This window comes from Lagopus leucura, unplaced genomic scaffold (genome assembly GCF_019238085.1).
Source record: "Lagopus leucura isolate 7727_CA_CO unplaced genomic scaffold, USGS_WTPT01 Super-Scaffold_100157, whole genome shotgun sequence".
NCBI classification, from domain to species: domain Eukaryota; kingdom Metazoa; phylum Chordata; class Aves; order Galliformes; family Phasianidae; genus Lagopus; species Lagopus leucura.
The window spans coordinates 14019366-14043761 of record NW_024962334.1 but is presented as its reverse complement, the minus strand read 5'-3'; the positions used below and the strand labels follow the sequence as shown (position 1 = coordinate 14043761).

The following is a 24396-nucleotide window of genomic DNA, read 5'->3' as shown; positions in this document are numbered from 1 at the left end:
GTGTAACTTGTCAGAACAAAGCTAGCCTGCTGCAGCGCTGCCTCGCAGAGGTTACGCTGAAGTTAAGGAGTTGAAAGGGAGAGATAATGTTTCAGACAGCCAAGTTAGTCATCCTCACATCCAGCTAAATCCCCACTTACTGCTGAGAGCGCTTCCCAGGGCTGCGTTCGCTAAGCATGCCAACGTCGTGCCTGCACGGCTGCCAGGGCCGCAGCTTTCCCTGGTGTGTGGGGAGCCGGGCAGCCCGCTGGGCAGGTTGGGCCCACATGTGCTCCGATCTAATTCACGCACCGCCCCGCACACAGCTGAAGCTCTGTGACTGTGCTGCGCAACTGGCGTTTGGGTTTGGGAGCCTGTTTGTGAAAGAGATGCCGTGCTGGAAAGGGCTGTGGCCGTCCGCCCGTCCCACTGAAACCTTAAAAGCGAGTGGAGCTGCGATGAGTTCTCAGGTCCGCCCAGCCACGGGGGCCAGCGCTGGTGTGTGTGTGAGCGGGGGGCCCGTCCCTAGCCCCTTCCCCACTGTCTGCCCTGGCAGGGGGTCCCACAGTGGGTGGCTCCCACCCCGGTGAGGCAGTGGTGCGCAGCCCCACGAGGAAGGATATCGGTGGATGTATAAAATGGCCAAGGAACTTCAGTAAATAGACTTTACCCTTCAGGATCCACGGATCCTGGCAGCGGCTGCGAGGGAGGGTGGGGTTGTACTTTTCCCCTTCCTGTACTTGGACACTTTTGATTATCCAGACTTTCTGGGACTGAGCAGGGCTGCCTAATAACAAAGCCTGCATAACATAATTACCTAAATAGGCCTATTGTCCTTTTCAAATTACTGTGCTGTGAAAACCTTAAACTTTTTTACTGGAAACGTTACATGTAGCAGTTAGATAGCTGAATGGCTGTTGCAAGAAGATCCCGTTTCCTCGTTTCTCACTGCTGTGTGGCTGAGAAGCTGATTATCCGCCTGCCGCCTATTGATGTTTACTCCTTTTGGGAAGCAAATATTTTAGCCCCTTCTGGCAGGGTAAACTGCCAAAAGTAATAGGGCTGGAAATACAAAGCTATGATTGATTTTGACCTTTGCTCACGTGCACAAAGTCTGTCCCCATGCAGTGTGACCCATGCCACTTCGTGCTGAAATCCAAGCCCTTTCAAACCAAATGGAACCACAAAAATAGAAGCCATGAAATGCTCCAAACTCTTCTAAAATAACAGAATAATCATCTCTTCTGTACTGCAAGAAAAAGTATAGCAGGAGGGCAGCAGAACTGGGTTTAGTAGCAAGCGAGCCAAGAGTAATGTCTTCCGTCTGCTGCTGCCTTTTTATGAGAACCATATTCTAGGTACAAAATAAACAAACTGATACGATGTGGGAATGAATCTTCTGTGTATTCTTTCAGTCACCATAATCTCAGCTATTCCTCCCAATCATAGTCAGTAAACAACTTTCATCCAGAAATCTGGATTTGAAATTATCTTTTTAAAAATAATCTCGTGTTTGGGATTTTATTAATCCATCGCTGCATGAGCAAATGTGTTTCAAAAGTTAAGAATGTCAGAAACAGTAGCCTAAAGTTAGCATCCTAAATCCACATTTCATGGCTTCATTTCCAAAAATGCGGAGAATCTAAGAGCTCCCTCAGCACTTTTAAAAACAGGCCACATATTGAAATGACCAGATATTGTCTAGAACTTTTATTTAATATTAAAAATTTTAGAGGATTTTTCCACTTCACCTCAGCTACATGAAAAAGCAATTAAATTACAGAGTTCACAACACTGAGTGGAAATAGAGACACGTACAGGACAAAGCAGGACTTGTTTTAAACAGCATATTAAGCAGGACTTGTCTTAAACAGCATATTACTCTTTTTCTGTAAATTTACAAGTGGAGTTTTCAGAATTGAACACTGAAAGTACAAGCCTCCTTGTATTTTGCCTGTCTTGCTTATTTCTCTGATTCTCTGCTTCCTTGCTTATGAGTGGACTTTTTCTCAGTCAGTTTCAGACTTTTCCTCCTGGAATAGGTTTTAATAGTTAGACGATCTTCATATTCTCACCTCTCATTTGCAACTGCTCTGTGTTGTCTTCCCAGTGACAGTGAATTTGTGTGGTTGTGTTCACTGGAGATTTTGCTTTTTCTGGGGAAGTGTGAGGAATCTAGCTTCTTTCAGCTCGTTTTAGTGATCTGAATGGGAGCAGAGAGCTTGCATCATGTGATGGGGCAGCTCACAGCAGATCACCAGCATGGGGTCTGTGTGTGAGAACTTCTGTTGTACATGACAATCTGATAAGGATATCATGTGGTTTAGGAACACATTCCCTCAATGTTAACTTCTTTGTCCCTTTTATTCGGGAGTGGGTAAGGAAAAACGTAACAAACTGATGCCAGCTCTTATATAACTGACCCCACTTTCTTTTAGCATTCTGTTTGAGTTTTACAGCTTCTTCAAATACTTTTGTTGAGAGATGGAAATACAATCCAGCAAGTCTGTGTAAAGAACCCTGGACACAGAGTATATAATATACCTTCTGTTCCCCTTGGACAAGGTGATTTTTCTTTCCCCTGCTTATACCGTATATAAACGGAATATTATAAAACTATGTAAGTCAAATATATACACGCAAGTGACACTTGTATAGGTTTAATAGGTTAAAGCATGAGTGAGTATTTATAAATTCTCAAAGTGCTCTGGATCTTCACTGCTAAGGACATGGTGCTAAAGTCCATCCATGGTTTGGAAGGATTTCCGTTTCGTGCACTTTCAGTGACTTAGACTTTACCCCTTAAGTGCATCCCCTAAGATAAAGAGCGGAGAAGTGTCTCACAACAAAGACTTTTTTTAGCACCGGTTTGTTTCATTTAATGATTAGGAGGATGTCTTTCCACTGAACCATAATACTTTTCTCTCGGCTCACATTGTATTTTTAGCAAGGATCTTTGAACAATAACAAGACAAATTAAGTGTATCTTTTAGAGCCTTATCTTGTGAGGCCCTTCAAGGCACTCAGCGCTCCACCCTTGGATTTAATAGGAGTTTCAGACAGAGTGCTTCAATGACTGAGCCTTTAGCATGTTTATGTACCACTGCTTTATTGAAATACTAGTAAATGCTGATGCCATTGACTGGATATTCAGAAGGAACGGCCAAAACTGCTTTTCTTCTTAGGAGGGAAGAAAAAAAAAAAAAAAAAAAAAAGAATTATTCTCCTTTTGAGCTCCATGGAAAGAGATGTGGAGCAGCTGACTGAATTGCCCAGTGCTGCACCACCCAGAGACAAATGCTGCCATTAGATTAAACTTAGGTTTACTTTAGTGGGTGCTTCAATGCTGGAAAGCTATTTGTGTCCATGATAGACTCAGAGTGGAAGAAGTGATTCAGTCAGGAAAAAACAACAACAGTGAAGCAAAAAATCTCTTTAATCCTGTCATTTCTTCTGAACACAGCTTGTGGTGAAACACACCACTGCAGTGATGTTCACAGCATTTTGTTACTACTCTGCTGGCATGTTGGCAGCACACAGCCCATCACACAGAGGTGTATCTCTCTACCTATATGACAACACTGGTCTTCCAGTCTTGCACCAAAGCCTCTCCTCTAGCAGCTGGAGATCAGTGTTAGGAAGTTTTGCAGGCTCCTGTGTGATAAGCAGACCTAACAGGGGCTGAGATGATTTAAAGAGGTGCCAGTCCCACTCAGGACCAGCAGGCTTCCTCCCAGCCCTGCTCCTCTGCTCCTCACCTCGCACCAGAAAAGCCACCAGGAAGGCCAACATCGTCTGTCTTTCCAAGACTGAACATTCACTCGAACAGGAAGGAAGAGGACTTGCAAAACTGTGTAACAGTGCCATCTGGCGATACCTGCCCAACCCTTGCTGCTCCCAGGCACTGCCTGTGGTCAGGAGACTGGGGCTTTTCCCCAGGCGCAGGGAAACGCCTGTGAGCCCCGCAGTTTGTGTTTTCTGCGCAGCTCTTAACAACTGTTAACCTAGTCAGAGGTACTATCTTCTCAGCAAACCTTCCATTCCTTGCAGAAAACACTAATCTGTCAACCTGCATTTTTGGCTTGGGGTGTGAATCAAAGGCCTGGCTCATAGTCCTGCAAATGTTTGCTCCTTACTGTTAGGATCAGATCCTTGTTTGTTTGCTTTTAAACAGTGCTTCATACTTCTGTCTCTCAACCTTTGATTTGAGGGGACTCTTCTTCTTCCATCACTCTATCTTTCAGACTGTTCCTTTGCATTGCTTTGTTGTTCGGTTTGCTTCTTTCATTCTTTTGTGGGGAAAAAGTGATGAGTTCCTGGATTGATGTATGTCAGATCCTCCTTCGGGGCTGGCTGGGAACCCTTGGAGACCTGCCTTTTCTACAAACACTCCCATTTTCACTTCACGCTTTGAACACCAAGCCTTAAGATGTGGAATAAATGTTGGCAAATCAGCTATGTCTCTCAGGTGTTTGTGCAAAGTATCTTTGATGAGGGGGTTGATAGGAGGATGTACTTTTCTCAAGTCCTCATCTGGCAGTGAACCTCAGCCTTCCTTTCTCCATTTTGAGAGCACATTCCAGCTGTGTGTTTCTAGTTGCACGTACTGTCACAGGTTGTGTGGGTTAGGTATGTAAGCTGTTTGCCTTTCTACATTTTGCATGCATTGCCACATCCATTTCTTTGAGACCATGGCAGAAGGGAGCCATTATCTGAAGTTTTGCAATGAAGCTGTCAGCTGACTGCAAAAAGTCTGAGCTGACTCACATCTTCCCTGTTTTTTTCCTTATCCGAATCCTTTCATTTTCCTGTGTTTTGGATAGATCCTTCAGAACTTCATGGGTGAAATATGAGCTACTTGTTGGGAGGGTCTGTATGTCTGGGTGCTGTTTGAGAAAATTGCTCTACCTCAGTCTGTGAAATGGAGCCCTGAATGAAAGGTGCAACTGCTCAAAGTTGCTGTTTTCACGTTTACTAAAATGTCAAAGCATAGCTTAGTTATAGAATTTTACATCGACACTGCCCAGTAATAGCATGTTTGTTAAGCTTCTGCTACACTTAGTTTCTGTACAGAGAAAGAAAAGGCTTTGACCAAAAGAGGTGAGGAAGGAGTGACGTAATTAGATAAGATTAAATCAGAATATCAGTTTCCCTGAAACAGATATTTGGCTTTTTACCAACAGTATTTTACCCCATTTTTCAAATAAATACGTATTTTCACGGGATAACTCTATCTGAAATATTAATGCTTCCAGGGCTGCATTACCTTTGTTTGTTCATCAAAGTCCATTACTATGAGAAGGCTGCTGTTCCTTAGGCTGTTTCAGCTTCAAAAGAATTTTAGGGCCTGGTCTATTGGAAAGCTTGGGGGTATAATTAGTGAAAATGGAAATAGATGCAAGAGAAATTTAGTTCCTGATGTTTTAATTTAGTGTAGTACTGCCATGTGTTGTTGAAGAGGATTCTTAAAGGCAAACATAATTATTTCATTATGGTCTTCAGAACGCTTTCATTGGTCTTAATGACAAAAAGCTGCATAAGGAGTCATACATTTTAATTAGACCTTCTTATATTTACATCAGATAAATAACAAATAATTGATGAAAAACAAGTCTTCTGAATGGATGACTTCACACAGAGCTCTGGTTACAGTTTAATGATAAAACATTTCTCTTATTGCTTTGCATTTTAATTATCTAGAATTATTGCTCTAGCAGAAATCTCAAAATACTGTTATTTCCATGCATTTCATTAGGTTCACAACAAATTTCTATGAATCTAAAGCTAAGAGAAAGGGAGTTTTCATATGTAAGCCACTTACAATCCATTTCCAGTTTTTGTTGTTGTTGTTGTTGTTGTGGACTACTCAGGAAAAGCTAGTAGGAGGATGAATCAGACTACTTCATTCATCTTCAGTTCCCTACACAGGAGCAAGCCCTGCCATTATTAGTGACCAAGAACTCCTTTTGAGGTCAAGAGACCGTGGACTTTTCTAAGGAAAAATGTGTTGCCTTTTCCGAACCAGCTTAGCTGAAAGTGGTATGCCTAAATAGTTTACTTTTTTTTAAAGTCTTCCCATTGTCCCTTTATGATGTGTGTATGCCTGTAGGTACATGGAAATTACTCATATATTTTTAAATTTTCTTCACCCCCTGTGTTGGGAACTTTATAATACAAGGAGAAATGTTGTTTAGAGTTTTCTACTTGCAAGAGTTTTGTGTTTTATACGCTCTCCAACGTTTCATTTTTGTAACAAAACATATTTGACATGATTCATTCCTGAGAGTATACAGAACACTAATTGTTGTTATTGATTTTAAATTTTGCAACCATTACAAGTAAGCCAGATGAGTGGCAGATAAAGAGTAATAATCCATGGAGTTGTGGAAGTGTTTCATGTTTGTCTGTAGTACTTTACATGATCAATAGTAAGTGCCCCATTGAAACTAACTGCTGTATCAAATAACAGTAAATCAAATGAATGTGCTTACAGATTATTTATTGAAAGCTTTAATTGTTCACTGGGGCCCTGCTTATCTGAGGAAACAATAGAACATAGTGATCAGACAAACTGGTTTGCAAATGCTGGGGACGCCATCAAACAGCGGGGCATCGCCTCTGCCTGGGAGGTGTGGGAGTTTTCCTAAATGTGCCCCTGTCCCACCAGCACTTCCAGTATGCTGGGACTGCCCATACTGGGTGATCCCAGAGTAAATTAGCCAGAGAGAAGCTTTCTCAAAGAGGGTATCTTGCTCTCACAGGCTACTCTTCTTAAATCTCTTCGGATAATGTACGTGCATGGGTTAACGTGTGGAAAAAGCACTACATTTCCCCAAATTTCTGAAGGGACATGTATGTAGAGACAGGCTATACAAGATCTGATCTAAGAAGGGAAAGTGGAGAGAAATCATAATAAACTTACTGTGTGAAAAGCTTAAGTAGGTATGAAGTATAGTTTTTGGCAATACGTGCTGCTGCACAGTTAGTTGTCAGACGCTTACAAATACTATGAAATTAAAAAAACTGTTTCTAACTAACAGCTCTGCACTGTAGCAGTGTTGTACTTATTCCTTAAAATGACTGCTCTGTCTTGTCCCATGCACTGTGAATTACTAGTGCCACAGGTTAGAAGTTTTCTGGACCTTAGGGTGAAAGAGGTTGTCCTACAGACAGTTTCACCATACTATCCTCATTTTTTTGTGTAGCCTCAGTGTGTCAATTACGCTTTGCTGTGGCTTCAGAATCCTTTCAGTGTCAGCTGAGACACTAACACTGTCCTTCTGCAAATTTAGGAAGATGGTACTGAAAGAGTTTACATTAAATGGCATATCTTTCCAACCGTGACAACTGGAAAAGCGTTTGTACAAATAAGCTTAATTTCTACAGAAAACAATGGCCCAAATCTCTCAAATATGGCAAGAAAAGTGTTTTCCTTGAGAGTGCTTATTCTGTGAAACATACTTATATGCATATGTATCATGCTGGATAATCATGTTATGGACATTAAAAAATGATTAAAGCAAAATAATCAAAGGTCTTCTAGAACTGAGCCTCTCTTGGAAAAAGTAATTACCCATTTTCAAAATGTAAGTTTTGCCTTAAGTTTCTTGAGACATCAAGTGTTGAATTTGCTTCTAGGTCAGGATTGAATGTTGCCTGTCCCACTCCAAATTTAGAGTTTTTCCTGTTATGAAATATTTCTTTTATGTCATACACTGTTTAAAGTGCATCTTCCCTATTTGTAAGTCTGGAATAACGCAGTAAATCATGAGCAGAGTAGCTGGGCAAAAAAACCCAAACTTGGGGCTGGAGGTGGGTATTGAACAGGAAACACCAAGCAACTGGGAAACACTACTAGCAGAAGTCTGTTCGTCAGCATTACAGTGTGTGCATATTTTTTGCTCTTCTGAGTCAGAATGGTATCACAGATGACAGATAAAATTATGAGCATTCCTCACTCTAAGGGATTAATAGGAAAATCCACACAGGTAGAGAGTAAGAGAAAAGAGTATTGGAAAATGCGCTCTTCAGTCACAGTTCTCATCTAGGCTCCGGTCTCTTGTTTTATTGATATTGGTATCTTATTTTATTGATCTTTTATCTTCTAGGCAGAGAAGAGAGATCTGCTCTCAGTGTTGCTACCTTTTTGCTGAGGCACCAAGCCCCTGCCCAGCTTTTGGCTTCTGTGGCACCAACTGCCATGGGGACATGGTGATGCTTGCCTGGTTAGCTGCACCAAGGGAAAGAAAATCCCACCCATAAACATGAAAAAAAAATAGATATAAAGTAGTATGTAAACAATGATGAGGATGCTGATTTTCAAAGAAAGCCAGTGCTGTTTTAGATTTTCACGGTATCTTCCCCACTATGTTACCATCTTTTGTCTAGCAGGCACTCAGTTGAGAAATACTGCAATTCTGCTCAGGCGAGCATTACAGCTTGATAAAGTGTGTATTTCATTTTCTTCCCTCAACAGATATTGGTGATACTCAGTTCTTAAATATTCCATGAACTTGAATTTCTCATGTGAGCATCGGAAGTGTTGAGGTGTGCTGCTTTTAGTAAAGCACTGACCTGATCTGGCTTGCTGAGGAGACAGTTTGTCCCTGTCACAGTGTGCGTATGTGCATTGGAAGATGTCAGTAAGGTTAAAATTTCATCTGACTACTCTTCTTGTTGCAGATAAGATGAAGCAATGAAAGCCATTTTTTACTGTTATATGTCATGTCTAAGTGGAAATAATGTATTGTTTTAATTAAACCCCCACAGCTGTAGCAGTGTAGCAATGTGGGTGCAATTAGGCTAGTGTTAAAAATAGTCTTATGGAGTCTTAACAGTAACTAGGGAGGAAAGCGAGATGTATGTAATAGACCTGTACAAGCACAGGTACCCCAGAGACTCACAGCAATAATGCCAGGAGCAGAGGAGATGTTTCCTGGGACACCTCCTTGCTTTAGGGAACTACCTTTCAAAGACGTTGCCTCTCAGTTTTCTCTGCCTTGTCCTCTGCAGAAGGCTGCTGCTCCACAGGCAAGAGGAAATGCTTGACTCCATTTCACAGCCCCAAGCCTCACCATCCTCAGCAAATGGCCCTGCTTTTGCAGGGGCATTGCAGGGAAGCTGGACACACGCTCTTCCTTCTGCTCTGCTGGAGGGCTGGGAAGCTGCAGCCCTGCTAAGGAGCTGTGGGTGGCTGCTTCTTGGGTTTTGCTGGTTCAGCAGATTCATTACTTGAAGAAGAAACATACCTCTGAGCGGCATCGTGCCAAAAAATCCGCAGCGAGGGTCCAAGAGTGAGATCTCAAGCAGTGAGATAAGCTTAATAATTGTCTGATGCTTTATAAAAAGAGGCGAGGGACTGTGTGATGAGACTGTCAAAGAAAATAAAGAGTAGGCCTCCTTTTCCGAGGATATCAAAACTCAGAATTAGCAGAGCAATAAAAGCCTTCTAAAGTGAAAGCTGGAAACAATACATTTTTAATAAAATGGGCAGTTACTCTAATTGCTGAACCCCTACTGTTCAATTTCTTTTAGTGCCCTTATTCATTAAATTCAGCATACTTATACTTATTATTTACAGATGTATGCGTTTTAACTTGTTTATAGAAACCATGCTTTGCAGAGAGCAGTGGCTGGTATAATGCTAATTTGTAAGTGTTTATTACTGCCTATAATATGCCATTTTTAAAACAATTAAAAATACTGTTTGAGCTCATCATTGCAGTCAACCCCAAAATGCCCATGAAAATTGAAATATTAGTGCCATGTTCTGCCTCAAAGGTTATAGGCTGTTTGTAGCAGATTGATAGTGAGCCCATTAAACAATTCACCTGTTCTTAAAGACTTCAAGCTCAGCAGTCCAGCTTCCAGATATTATCCTAATATAACCCATTTAAACATATGTGATAGAGTTCATAATTGCCCTTGTAAATGGGAATGGAAAGGAGGGTACATAAATCAATTAGTGATATCCAGCAGTGTGGCTGCAATACAAATTAATTGGGATGGTAAGCACTTTAACTGGTCTGTACTTACTTGAAGTAGTTTTGATCAATGAATTGGCTCTTGCTGAGTCACTCTATTTATTTTAAGATCTACAAATTCCTAAGGATCAAAATGGCCTAAGTTGATAGTCCTAGAGTTTGAGAAATAAAATTACATGTAAAATACTGCATGGCAAGTCAGTTTTAGGGCATCAGCAAATAGAGCACAGCAGTCTCATTTTGTCCATGTGATACTGAACAACTGTGTAATAGTAGTACGTGATTAAAGATATGAAAACTCTCATTTTCTTGCTGGATTCAAGCCACGGCAAAAAAATCATGATAAATAGTGTCATAAGAACACACTGAATATATAGAAAATAAATTTATTTGGCAGACACAGTAATACTGAAAACTAATACCAACTTGGATGGGAGGCCAGCTTTCTGGAATGGAATCATTCCTTCATTCCTGTAGCATAATGCTCTGGATTATTCTGTTTGGATGCTTGAAAAGATCTGAAGATAAAAGAAAAGTGCTCAAAGTACTGTAAAGCATTTAATAGCTATAAATGGGGACTTTACGACTTAGTAAAATATCTGGATGTATATAAGATTACAGTAACGATTTCATTATCCTTGCAATTTTTATTTCTTATTGAAGAGACTGGATTTGAGCTTTTTTCATTTTATATGTTTACAAATCAAGGGTACTTCTTGGAATTGGTGTGTTTATGACACTGTAAAACTGGTCTGAAAAAAAGAATTGCACCTCTGCTATTTTTAAGTGCTTTGTCCCTCACAGTGTGACTTTTTCTTATTATTGATCCTGCAGGGAAAATATGCTAAATTTGTGACACAGTTTTATCAATAGGTCACAGAAAGAGGCTCTGTTTTCATAAATAAAGAGGCCCAAGTCCTCATCCTTTCTAAGCCAGTGTAGCTGCTTTGCTTGTGCCGCTTTGCTCCAGATGAGGATCTGACCTTGGGAATTCATTGGGAAAGCAAGGAGAGCCCCGCTTGTAAGAAAAGCTCATTTTCAAAGGAAAATGGAACTTTGCACAAATGGGAGCATGATTTTCTTTGGTAAAGAAGATCCTATTTTTCAGTTTTGCAGTGATATGAGAAATTCACTCTAGATTGATGGAATTCTGCATGGTAGTGACCAGGCGGAAAATCACCGACCCGAAAAAACCACGGAGCTAGCATCTTTCGGATGTTTTTCTTCAGTTTTCCATACGATTTGTTTTTCTCCCTGTAACATGTTTTCTTTTTCATTCTGAAGGTAGGCTCTTAATACAAACTGATGAGTTGCTGCCCTGTAAGCTCTCCGTGCCTGCAGCCCCTCTGGCCATCCTGTCTGCACGCGCACTTTCACCCCAGCTCTCACAGAAACACCTCCTGGTGTCTGTCCAACCATTTATTTAGCGAAAGACACTCCTGTTCTCAGTTCCTAGAGCATCATTAAGCCTGTCCTGGGAGGAGCACCGGTGTAACCAGATGTAGTTCTTGCCTCTAATATGATTAATCATGGCAAGCTTCCACCTACAATTGTCAAGTGTAAACGTGTCTCCTCTGTAGCTACCCATATGGATAAACCCAAATGTACAATTGCTGTGCTGACACAAATGTTAAAAAATACAGACCCCAAAACAATGTAATTTTCTTTGAAGAGGTCAGGTGAACATAAATCTCCTGTATTAGATAGAACTGATTCCCCATATTTTTCGTGGAGCCAGGACTTGAGAAGCAGGCATTGCAAAGCTGGCAGTTCTGGAGTAGATGTTGCTCTTGTTTGAAAAGACCCTGCTGAGCAAACCCTACAGAGCATGAATGTGCTCTTACAGCATAGCTGCAGCCTCCTCACTATCCTGTACACTGTAGTTAATGTGTGTGTAAAGTAATTTGTAGTTGTCAGAAGTCCTGACTTTCCTGGGAGATACACTGGAAGTACTTGCAGTTCCAGCTTGCCTCCAGAATATTTTCAGGGCACAACATGCAGCAATTTCAGGAAAACGTTTTTATTCAGAAATATATGGTTGGGCGTATTGGTAATTTCCAGACCAGATGAGCTCAGTATGTAGCACAGACGCTTTTCTTCTAACCTCTTAGGTTTAGATTTATGTCTTGGTGGTTGATGAGGTGGTGGCTTGGACAGTAGAGCCATGCATACAGGTTTTTGTAGCAACTTCTAGTGTTGCTTCTGCCTGTGTGGGGACATAGCATCCAAGCATGGGTGTTACTGAGCAACAACCGTGTGTGGGGACAGGAATCAGGAGATGAAGGGCACAAACAAATGCAACAGGCACCATCTGAACATAAAGAAACACCTCTTGGTGAGGGATGACTGAGCTCTGGCAAAGGCTGTCAAGAGTTTGTGGTTTGCCCCTTGGAGGTAATCAGAAGCTGCTTGGACATGGTCCTGGGCAATCTGCTCTGAGTGTCCCTGCTTGAGCAGGGCTTGGGCCAGGTGGACCCAGAAATCTCTTCCCACCTCAGCCAGTCTGTGATTCTCTCAGGACAGGCTTCTTGCTGCTGGGACTTTCCTGTGTAGTTGAATATACAGTGTGGTTGTTTTGCTGAAAGTTGATTGTCACTTGTCTGTGGAAATCACCAAGTGTAGATGAGCCTTTCACCAGCCCCCCTGAGCTCCTGCCAGCAGTGCTGGTGGCTCTTGCAGACAGAGGGCCCAGGGCCCCTAATCTCGCAGCCGGCTGTAGAGCTGGATGCATGCTCAGACTTGGGAACTGGGCAGTGCCTCAGAGGTGTCCACTGTTAGAGCTGCTGAGCAGTGATTTAATTAAGCTCCCTGCTCTGTGTTGTATGCCATCTGTAACTTGGGGCAAGATATGTAAGGTTGCATTTGGAAGGCAACGTGAGAGCTACAGTTAGTTGGGCTCTCAGTTGCTGTTGAAAATCGCATTTGGGTGCTGCTTGCATTTTTCCAGGAATTTAAGACCTAGGCAAATGAAGCTGTTAGGCTGTCAGTGCTTCTGTTTCTCATCTCTGAAGTAAAAAAGAATAGCCCTTTCCTTATCCCACTTGGGTGTTACAAAGATAACCATATGAGTGCTCGTGGGATATTCAAGTACTGGAGCATCGGAGACCATGGCTGTAGATTAGATAGGTAGTGCGGAGCAGGGTCTCATGCCGCTAAATATGGCAGGGTTAGGAGAACTGCGGGCCTTGCTACGTGCCAGGAGGTGAGTGGCAGGGGCAGGTCTGTGCAGCAGTGCCACTTGGGAAGGCCGCTGGCAGATGGGGCCCCTGGAGGGTAGATGGCACTGTGAAGTCAGGTAATTCATTTTCAATTTCAAATGGATTAATTAAGAGGCCAGACTATTTGTGGTGGAACAGAAAAGGGTATTGCCCAAACACACCCATCTTTCGCTGGGCAACCAAGAGAAGATGTTTGTGGGAATACTGAATCTGTGCAGCAAATGAAAAAGGGAATATGCTGTTGAAGAACAGAAATTGTATGAGACTGGAAAAAAAGGATAAGCAACTGGTAGACACTGTTGCTTTCTTATTTACTACAAACATATCTGGACAGCTCTGCTGTGCTGGTAGTAAGAAGTTGAATTTTATGTTCTGGCCCTAATCACCTGATACAAATAAAGATGTCAGTCACCTATACTGCTGTCATACAGCTGAGACCAGTATCAACAACTCCATTGAATTAAGTTACTTTACTTTGCTGGCCCACATTACACATCTGCAATTGAAACCTTGCAATTTTGTTGATGAAGGCCAGCCAGTGGCCTGACTTGGAGCAGCCTAAACACTTGAGAATGCAAAAGGATGGGGAGAAGCAAATACTGTCTTGATTGTGTGCTTGTCTTCAGTGGAGTGCGGCCAAATTTGTAGCTGGAACTTCATTAGGGTAAGAATATCAAAGCATGTGCTTAGCTACTCCTTGTACTTGCGAAGCTGGGGACAGAGTTCAGCGGGACCACTCTTCTCCCAGCTGTGGCTGGACAGGAGCCAGCTGTCCTATCACTGCTTTACTGACAAAAGTCCTAACAGCAAAAGCACTTCAGCTTTAGAGACTTCTGCCAAGTGGGCTGCCTCTATCAGGGCTTGCACCTTGTCTGAGATAGCTGTTGGCAGCAGGAGCTGTGCCATAGGCATGGCTCTGAAAATGACCTCGGCTGAGGCACCTTCTAGGTGACCTTGTGGCACTTTGTCTATTAGTTAGAACTTGCAACTTGGACTTTTGTTCTCCACAACCTCTACTTCTTATAAGCTTGGTTGTTTTTTGAATTGTACTGTAGGATTCCCAAACTGTACACAGTACTCTTAGCTTTTCAAATAACGAAGAGATCGTTTGGGATTGGGCACCCTCAAGTAAAAGCCAAATCATAAAGTATGGACTTTTGATGTCCCAGTTGAAAAATACCCTTTTTCATAGTAAAACCAAACCTGAAGACTTGGATGTTTTTTTGTCTTTCAAGGCCAAAACATGCCTTTTTTCTTTTAAGACGTAGGCTGTCCTGTAGAGTTGAGCTATGGCTTGATTAAAATTTAAGCTGGAAAAATTGTAACGAGGAATTAAGTAAAATAACTTACATTTAACATCATGGCTTTAAGACAGATGTGCACAGCTAGCAAGACACAAGTAATGAAAAAGAAACCCTAAAATGTGAAAGATGTTTTCTTAAGTACTTCTGAAAACTCTGATAGTAATATCTCAATCTGGAGTTATCGTGACAGCCTATGTTTTATAATCCAGGTGTGTTGTGTTCACTCTAGTAAAAAACATTCCTTCCAGAACTTCAGTGCATACCCAGCCCTACGAGGGAAGATTTTTGATTGTGTTTTGGATGTGACAGTTTGGTAATTCAATGCAAGTTGAACAACATTTGGCGCGTTGTTTCCCCTGAGCCTTTTCCTCTTTCTTCCTGCCCTCAGCCCACTCGACTTCCCTGCAGTAAATTCTCATGTAGAACAGCGATCGAGTATAGAGATGTCAATAAAGTGAAATAGTACCCCGACTTCTTTGCTTTTGCTGCTTGCTTTGAAAGAGAGAAAATCAGGGTCTTCACGCAAAGCGAAGACTTTGTTTTTCGTCTTTCCTTTGTCTCTGATCTGCACCTGTTGTATATATGGTAAAAATATCTGGGACTTATAACCCAGCAACAGTCCGCAGCCAGAGTCATGTGTGACCGGGTCAAACACACACTCGCTGGAAGGTCATGGCCAGGTTACTAAGTCAAGGCTGGCAAGTCTCCACCATAATGTTTTCTTTCTCTCGCACTTTTTTTTTCCCCCCTCTTGTCTGTCTTCCAAACAACAGGTTTTTTTTTTTGTTTTTTTTTAAAAAAAAACCCCTCATAACAATGCAAACTATTTAAGCATGACAAATTCAAAGAGGTTTTTTATTAAAAAGAAAAAATTGGGGCAGGAGGTTGAGTCAATGATATTTTGGATTTAATTTTATAGTATAGTTTTATGTGGCACATGAAAGAGAGAAATTTGTATTGAAACAATTGAGACCCACTTTCCCAGTTCCTGGCTCTTTCCTGGAAGATGATTAAAAGCAGACTTTTTTTTTTTTTCCAGACTAGACATAAAAATTAAATGATCTACAGTATATAGTTATTTTTTCAAATGTTTGGAGGCTTATAAATAACTTCTACAATCAAATGCACACATACAAGCAGCAGAGAATCTGGTTCTAATTACTTGTACTTTAGTTGAACTTTGGCGTTTCCTTTGACTTTCTGCCTAATGTATGTGAGCTGTGTGCCTTGCACTCCTGCAGAGAATTCATAAAAAAAAAAAAAAAAAAGGCAAAAAATCCAGACTCTTGTTGGTGCCAACAAAAATGAGGGTTAACAGAATGTTTTGACCAAATGCAACACTTTGCTATTCACCCTAATTAGCTGAAATTGCTGCTTCCCACCAGGGACCCTGAGCTCAGTACTCACAATTCCCTTGAGGCTATCCAGGAAATGCCATTTGCTTTACAACTTCTTATTCTTTTAAGACTCAACTGTCCAAAGTGTGCGTTAACATACTAGCTTAATAATCGAGGTTCCTGGTGAAACGAAAGGCATTTCATAATGCCTGCTTCTACTTGGTCACAAAGTGAAATACCTCTGTCTGTCAACATGGTTTAGCTGGCAGTAAATTAGCTCTCACAAAGCACGCTGTGCTTTTCAAGATCTTATCTGCTACTTTATCTAACCTTTAGAAATATTTCAGACATCTTAGGAATGGTGAAGTGACCTATTGTTTGCCAGACCCTGTGTGCTCTGGCAGCATTCAGGTGTTCTGTGCTGTGCCTGGCCTCTGTTTTCTCAGGTGAGCAGTGTCACAGCCTACAGGATGAGGCTGCAAGGCATCAGAAGAAGTTACTTGGACTAAATTGTTCCTAAAATTCTAAGACTTCTTGACAAATTTCCAAACTTTGACTTTTTGGAAATGTCATCAGTGTCCCCCTCTCTGCCTCTTTTTTTGATGTGTTTTTTAGCTTCCATGTGCAGGCATGAATAGATGGAAACGAGTTCCACTGCTGTTTTTCCAGTAGCCATCCATGTGACACAAAACTAGTGCTCAAAACCCAGTGAGCTTCAGTCACTACAGGCTTCTGCACCTGATTTCTGCATTTCCACACGGGCAGTACATATATTTTCAAATACAGAGTTTAAAAGGCTAAATCCAAGGAAGAACAGTGAGTCAGAAGCCAACTAGGAGTAGAGTTTCTGCTCCTGAAACCTCATACATCTTGCCTAGGACCAAACGTTCCCAAACTCTCTAGGCAGTTGTTCGTCTGACACAAGCACTGTGTTGAGCAGATTCAGCTTTTCCAGTAGCATATATATCTGACTGTTTTGAGGTGCATCTTCTGGGTTTTTTTTCTGGGTTTTTCACTCTCATATATCTTTTCAAGTTTTCCAGAAAAAAGTAAATCTGCAATGGCATCTTCACATAGTCAGCTGTTGACCACTTTTTCTTTCTTCCTTTATGAACTGAGCTGGTTGCTTAATCTCTTCTGAGCAACCCAGGTTGCTGGTGCTTGGCCAGTGCCGGACCGACCTGCGTTGTACATATGGCTCACTCCGTGAATGTTACTATTAGAGTGTGGGGCTTGTTTACAATGAGATTGTTGAAGAAACAGAAGTGTATCGGCATTATTCCTCGTAGACTGCTTTTCACTAACCAAAATCACAGAAGGATTGTGGGAGTGTGGTTGTTTTATTGAATGACACAACCTTGTTTTCCCAAGAGAAGCCTAAAAACCGCCTTTCAGACTGACTGGGAGAATTGAATGAGCTAATACGAAACACATTGTCTGCTGATATTAGAGTTTTAAACTAAAATTTTATCATTCTGAGACTGATTGGAAACCACTATAATACTTGTGCTAGCGTGAAATAAGACGCAGAACGTTTGAGGACTCTCAAGGGCATTTGATGAATCTGACTTTAATTTAGAAGTACTAATAGATTATTGATTTAAGCAGGATGACTGTGCAGAAATCAATAACGGAGCACTCCGTGTCTCTCTTAAATACCAAAAATTACTATTGAGAAGAAATGATTGTTCTCGCTTCTTTTTTCATTAACAAAAACGCTCATTAAAGTTTTCTTGGGCCAGTAGGAAGCTGTAGATATTTGATTTGTTGAAGATCAGCATGTTGAATGCTGAAACAGTTAACTATGGTTCTGGACATTGTTTAAATATCAAGATTTATTGAGCCACATGTTATTTTACTTTTCTGTTTTTCCACACAAACCTTCCTATTGTTACATATATAAATAAATCGGTCCTGTTGAGAAGATATTTCTGTGCTTAAAATCAGTGCCCTTAACACTCCACTCCAGCATGTACTTTCTTCCAAAAAATGCGCCCTTGAAGTTGATGGTAGTTTAATCCAAGTAAAAATGGCAGAAATTGTCCCTTCCCTAACGAGTAATCGGAAGTCGTATCATGTGCTGCAATCCTCTCTGCGAATTTTGAAGAACTCGAGTTGACAATGAATTATGGGTTTAATACAAATGTATCATCTCAGTAATCTGAAAAATACCATGTACAGTAAATCTTGACTCGGATTTTCCATTGAGTAATATTCTTTAGGGCCTGCTGGTAGTGCTCTGGAGATTTAGCTGTGCAGATAGTGCCTAATATTTCTGGATAGATCTGAGTTCACAGATTCTGTCATTTCTGTGTATCTGTTGAAAAGTTGGAGGGATTTATCTGAGGAGCAGCAGAACAGCTAGGTGAAACATGGAAATGTATTGCGCATCTACAATAAATGTGAGGAATGATGACAGCATATCACAGAAAACTAATGCAGATGTTCTGAAAAGATCTAGTTCACGTGTCTTATCTCACATCACAGAGCTTTCATGTCCTCTCACTGAAAAGGATGACTGGCTTTCTAGCAAGTTCAAAACAAATGGCCATCCAGAAATATTAAGGCAATAAAGGACATGGGGTCATAATATCTAATAGCTTTTTCTCAGAGAGGTTTCCTGATGCTACAAATCGTAGAGTTGATAAGGAAGCATTACTGGATTGTGCTGGTTTTACTGATGAACAACAACATAAATGACTTGTTCCAATAATTTTCACTTCGGGTCTTATTCACTTGCCTCTTCATGTATGTCCTGATCCATTTTCATATCTTTTTGTGGTAGAATTGCACATGGAAAATTGTAGACAATGGCAAAAGATGTAAGAGCTCTTCCAAAACCAGTGGTGGATTGGAAACACACATGCCTCAGTTTTCCATTTAACGTTGATATCCAGTGCACACACATGGATCCCATGTAATTCAGTAAGCTAAAAACAGAACGTGAGCCCAAGACTTTCCATTTCTGGGGCCTTTGAAGATAATTAAGCTGTGTATATGAAGTGAGATGAAGCTTTTTTGGTGTTTAGTATCTGGATCATGACACTTTACATACCAGATAGTTTAAAATACACTGTTGAGTGTACAGCCTGTAGTTCTGTCACTAGTTGTCTTCTTTTGTTTCTAATTTTTTATTCAACAAAGACAGGAAGGGCCAGTTTGATCATTGTAATACAGTAAGTGACTGATTATTTGAAATTCATTCATGAGTCATCCATTTATATTCCTTTTTTCTTTTTAGCAGTTGAAACTCAGAGCACCAGTTCTGAGGAACTTGTTCCAAGCCCTCCTTCACCACTTCCACCCCCGCGTGTTTACAAGCCCTGTTTTGTCTGTCAAGACAAATCATCTGGATATCACTATGGTGTCAGTGCTTGTGAGGGATGTAAGGTGAGTGCCACTGTCTCCCTTTCTTTTTATAGTAATGCATTTTGGTTTTGGGAGGGACTAGGCAATGAAGTTGCTTGTGTGAATTAATTCTGATACGTGAGTAAAGCCAAATAAATGACCGTCATTCCTGGAATTCCTTTCCTCCGTAACTCCTGCCAAAGTATGTCTTTCAGGGACTTCCATAAGCATTGACTAACATCAGAATGTGGTTGCAGATGCAGAGCTAATCGAATAAAAAGTGATAATGCTTTAAGACTCTTCATTATCCATTTATAAGTGTACCTTAAGAACTCATATGGTTGTTGTCTGCTCTGAGCCTTGCTATTTCTGTGGGAGAAGGACCTATTATGTGGAAATTTTTTGCATAGTCTAAGTAATTTCAAATCAAATTGGGAGTTTGAAGATTAGCAGAATGGCATTCCCAAAATGTAATCTGGCAGTGCTGGCACATCTGCTGACTACTTTCTACTGCCACAATTGTCAGAGTATGAATGAATGTTCTGTAGGATGCAGTAATATGATATGCAATTCCAAAGCAGAGGATGTATTTAAAGATGAGATACATATCAGAGAAGCATTATGAATTAAACTATGTGTATATGGCAGTAATTAGAAGTGAATACACAGTGAACAGCACGTGTGCAAGGAAAAATGTAGTGCGAAAAGTGATAAAGAAAAGATATGTCCCAAATGGTCTCATGGTTTTCTTTGTACCCTGATATGATGTTCTCTTCTAACAACTAGACACAATATCTGTACTTTTAATCCTTCAGATTAGAATAGTTGTCTACTGTTTAGTGCAGTGAAGATCCTGAGGCCTGATGAAAATGTGACAGCTGCCATGTATGAATTAATAACGTTGCTAGAATAAATAATAAAAGATATTTTGCTGGTTTATTTGCAGCAAGAATAGTAACATCTTTCAGATACTGTGCAGTTAGGCATTTTTACTTCATTCTTTCATCCTACAACATCTTCCACACCACTGGCCTTTTGTAGTGACATTAAACATATCATAGTTCTGGATTTGTGTCTTTAGGCAGAAAACTGTTGGATGAGCACCTGATTTTCCCACTGTTTTATGACCTCAGATACTGAGATAGTGAAAGTAACCACTGAAACTCATCTCTGCTTTAGAATCACTTTTTATATTGAGGTTTTCCTTGGATATTGTCTGTATCTTTTGCATGCCACAAAACTACTGAATTTGAAGTGTCTGTTAAGAAAAGCTATGGTAAGAATATGCTCCAGCTGATTTCATTTAATAGGAAGTCTCATCACACACAGATGCTAACACACAAATGGTGGTGTCATTTGCTCACCTACAGACTTACTCTAAGCACAGATGTAATTGCAGACTGTGGCAGAAAGGTCACATGTTCCTAAGACTTCATTATTTTTGAAAAATACGCTAGGATATACGGAGGGGCTTCTATTGGCATACTGCAAAGCATTTTCGTAAGTAATTAAGACCACACCTGTCAAAATATGTGAAGAAATCCGTCTTGTAAGGTAGTAGCTGTTATTCACTGCCATTTAGCAACAAAATTGTGTTCATTTATTTGTTAATTTGTGGAATGGGATAATTCAACAGTTAGCAGTAGCTGCTGGTTTTTTCAGTGTTTTTTTTTTTTTTTTTTTTTAAGAGATGAATTGCATATGAAACCTGTAAGCGTATGAGAAACAAAAAGGATTCCAAATCAATGATACGAATGCCTAAGACTGGTAATAGTTGGAGTAGCTGACACTAGCTCTTCAACATGTTCGACTAAGATTTAAAAAGCTTATGCTACTGATTGAATCACCATCCTTAGTGAGGGCCAGGGGCTGGCAAATAACACAATGAGCCAGCCAACAGAAGGGATGTGCTGGATAACAGCAGACAATGATTTGTAACCAAAACACCAAGAAACAGCTGCAGAAACCTTTAACACAGACATTTTCTACTTTTTCTTCAAATAACATTGCCCTTCTTGAGTCCTTTTAGACCACTTAGTTTGTTTTCCTTTATCTTTCCTCCATGTTTGCTCCTGTACCTTTGAGAAACTGCCACCTTGCAGCTTCCTAACCACCTAGGTTCCCACCTGTACCTAAGTTTGCCTTTACCCTGCATTCCAACTATCAGTTCTGTCTTCACACTTCTCTTTGTCCTTGTGCAAAAATCTATCCAGTTCCTTTGTGAGTTTAAATAAACCCTCATAATTGTCCATCGCTATTGGGGAAGTCTCATTTTCTGTGGATCTCTGTTTTTCAGTTGGTTAACCCTGGTTTTTGGAAAGTACAAGTTTCACTGATGGCTTTGGCTCAGCACAGTGTTGTAGTTTCATGCTGCTTCTCTGATACGTCAGAAAACGATAATAAGAATTCATGTTATACCTTTCTTCTCATTATCAAATACATATATTTATTTTTTCTTTGCTTGAACACATATTCCCATGCAATTTCAAAAGAACTTTATTTTCTTGCACACTGCACTTGACTAACATTTCAAAGTATGTTGGGATATGGAGATGTAACCTCACTTACTGATCTCTGGATTGCATTTCTTTATACACCTGATTTACTAGACCTTCCCTTCATTCGTTTTTTCCTCTAGCATTGGACTTTCCTCTTCTCTTGAGAGCCTTTTCTCGAGCCCTTTCCCTTTTCCTTTCTGACTCGTTTACCTTTCCTTTCAAATTCCTGGCAGTCTTATTTCTCATGGGAAATACAAAAAGAAAACTCCCCTCATACCCTATTTCTCTCTCTAATTAGGGCCCTGTTCCTTTTGTTTTTCTGTGATAGCTCTCCCTTAGTTTTCTTCTAGTTTTCTGTTTGCTCCTCCTTTGCCTTCCTGTTCTGAGTTGCTGGTGAGGCTGCCATGAAGGTAATTATTAGCATCTCCTTCTAGTGCAAATGGACAGCTTTCTGTCCTTGAGATTTTGGGTTCATTATCGCCTCTGGTTTGGCAGCCTTTCATTTTCTTGGTTTTCAGGGCTCTTTACAGTCTCCTCTTACTTAGTTTACTGTTTATTTAACACCCCCCTAAATGACTTTTATCCATTTGCTGATATTGTTCCCTGAGGTTCAATTCCTTAGTTTTCTGTCCCAAAAGCATCAGCTACTGAACTGTTTTACAGTAGTCCAATGCCCTGTGAGCCAAAAGCAATATTCTGCTAATGAAGGGCATGTACTTAATGGAGACCCTTCTAGCCATGAGCCTTTGGAGAGCTGTGACTGGCCATTATGACATTGAGATGCTCCATTGGGAAACCAGGGAAATACTGCAGTGAAAACTTTTAATTACTGTCAGCTGTCACCTGCCCATGGTTGATTTCCAAAGCTACCCCCACTCTAACTTCATCCCCTCCTGTCTGTACCTGGTGTGCCTCTTGCTTGGCTGACTGCTGCTGTGGATGCAGATTTCCTGAAGACAGAGCTTTCCATCTCACTCTGTGTTTTTTAACATCATGCCATGACATCATTGCTGATCTCCTCTGTAACTCACACATCACATTGTCCTGTTGGTCCCAGGATCTACACTCAGCTGCCTTCATTGTCAGACTCCAGCTGTGGTCTTTTTGTGTGGTTTTTAGATTTCAGCTTGGTCTCTTCTCTACTCCTTTCTTGCCCTTTTCCTCCACACTGTCGTCTTTGGACCTTGTTGTTTTAGGAACCCAGGAGCAGTCTCCCATTCTCCTTTGCCAAACGCTTTCTCTTTTTACGTATTTTAAACCCTGCTTTTTAAAATGATCCTTCTGTCTTACTCATGACCAATGTCTGCAGTGCTGCCCCTCACTAGAAATAATGTTCTACAGCTTATTTCAATATCATACTCTTCTGAGGTTTTTTGAGGCTCGTGTTTTTCATAGTATGCATTTATGAACCACAGTGGACGTTTAGGAGCTGTCTAAATAATGTTAAGAGATTTTGTTTTCTAATTTGAATATGTTCGTGCTGAAAATTTAGTGATCATAGGTTTAGAGTACCTGACTTCTTGCCTTCCAAATTTGAAAATGGGACACTTGTGCAAATTTGGTATCCGAGTTTTTTTAATTTGATCAGTCATATTCAACAGTCAGGGTTTTTTTTTTTATTTATTTTTTATTTATTACCATTTTTATTTTAAACCAATTGAATAGTAAGAGTCTTGGCTTTGTTTTTTTCCGTTAGTGGCTTGGTATATATTAAAATCTCAAAATTGAGCCAATCTTCACAGTGCTCTTGTGTTCTGTAGAAATTTCAGAGCCAACCCATCTTTTTCAGTGTAAAATACAACACATTTACAATGTTAAACTTATTTACAGCTTTTCCATTTTGTAAACTGTGTGGCATTTCAGAGGAGGGTTTTGGAATTTGTTTTATGACCTCAGTTGAAGACTTCTAAAAACTTTCTGTTTTCTTGGTCTCTGGGTGTTGCTAGATAGCATGCTAACAAATTCCACACAAAATGAGCAGCTTGGATTTATCCAGCTGGTACAAGTGGTTATAGGGCTGCCACTGAATGCTCAACTCTTTGGGCCTGACTTTACTCGTCATTGTAGCTGCCTTTGCAAAAAGAGAGATTGAGTGTGGTGGGCTGGTTTCTCAAACAATGCCATCATTGTGTGGGCAATGAGGAGAAGCTGATGTTCTGGCACATTCAGCTGTCTCCTAAAGCCTTGTCCCTTGTTCTGAGCACTTAAAAGACAGCATTCCTCTGCTGGCAGCCCTGCCTGGATTCCTGGTTTGAATTCAGTGGGCAGCAAAGATACCCAGAGGAGTTCTGAAGAGAAAAGAATGCAACATACAAGAGAGGAGGTTTACGGTCCAATGGTTTTGCCTGAATGATCAAGGTGCCTCTCTGCCCATTGCTGGTGCCAGTGGACAAAAATGTAGAAAAATCTAATTCTGTTCTGAGTGATCACAGATTATCTTTTATTGTAAAAGAATAACATCAGAGTTTTCTTAAGAAAATGCACCTAATGTAGGATCATTAAATTAAAAGGATAGCCACCGTATTTTCAGGGGTCTTCTAGCTATGACTCCTGTCTGACTCAAATGCTTATTTTTTAATTGCAAAGATTTTAAGCAATTTGGAGAATAGCCATTGATGTAAATCTTGAAATTTAGGTCAATAATTCTGTAGGACTAACTCAAAAAAAGATACACATAGCATGAGGGAAGGGAAGGGAAGGGAAGGGAAGGGAAGGGAAGGGAAGGGAAG

General features: G+C 40.6%; 1 protein-coding gene across 4 annotated transcripts in view; it reads left to right on the top strand.

Moving 5' to 3' along the window:
• Positions 1–24396, top strand: part of RARB (retinoic acid receptor beta) — a 188812-nt gene that overhangs the window by 101474 nt on the left and 62942 nt on the right. For 2 of the 4 annotated variants that reach the window (XM_042889139.1, XM_042889141.1), the window contains exon 2: positions 19063–19211. In XM_042889139.1, coding sequence (XP_042745073.1) covers positions 19063–19211 — 149 coding nt within the window. The remainder of the gene's footprint in view (positions 1–19062; positions 19212–24396) is intronic. The other 2 variants (XM_042889140.1, XM_042889142.1) reach the window with 1 other exon arrangement.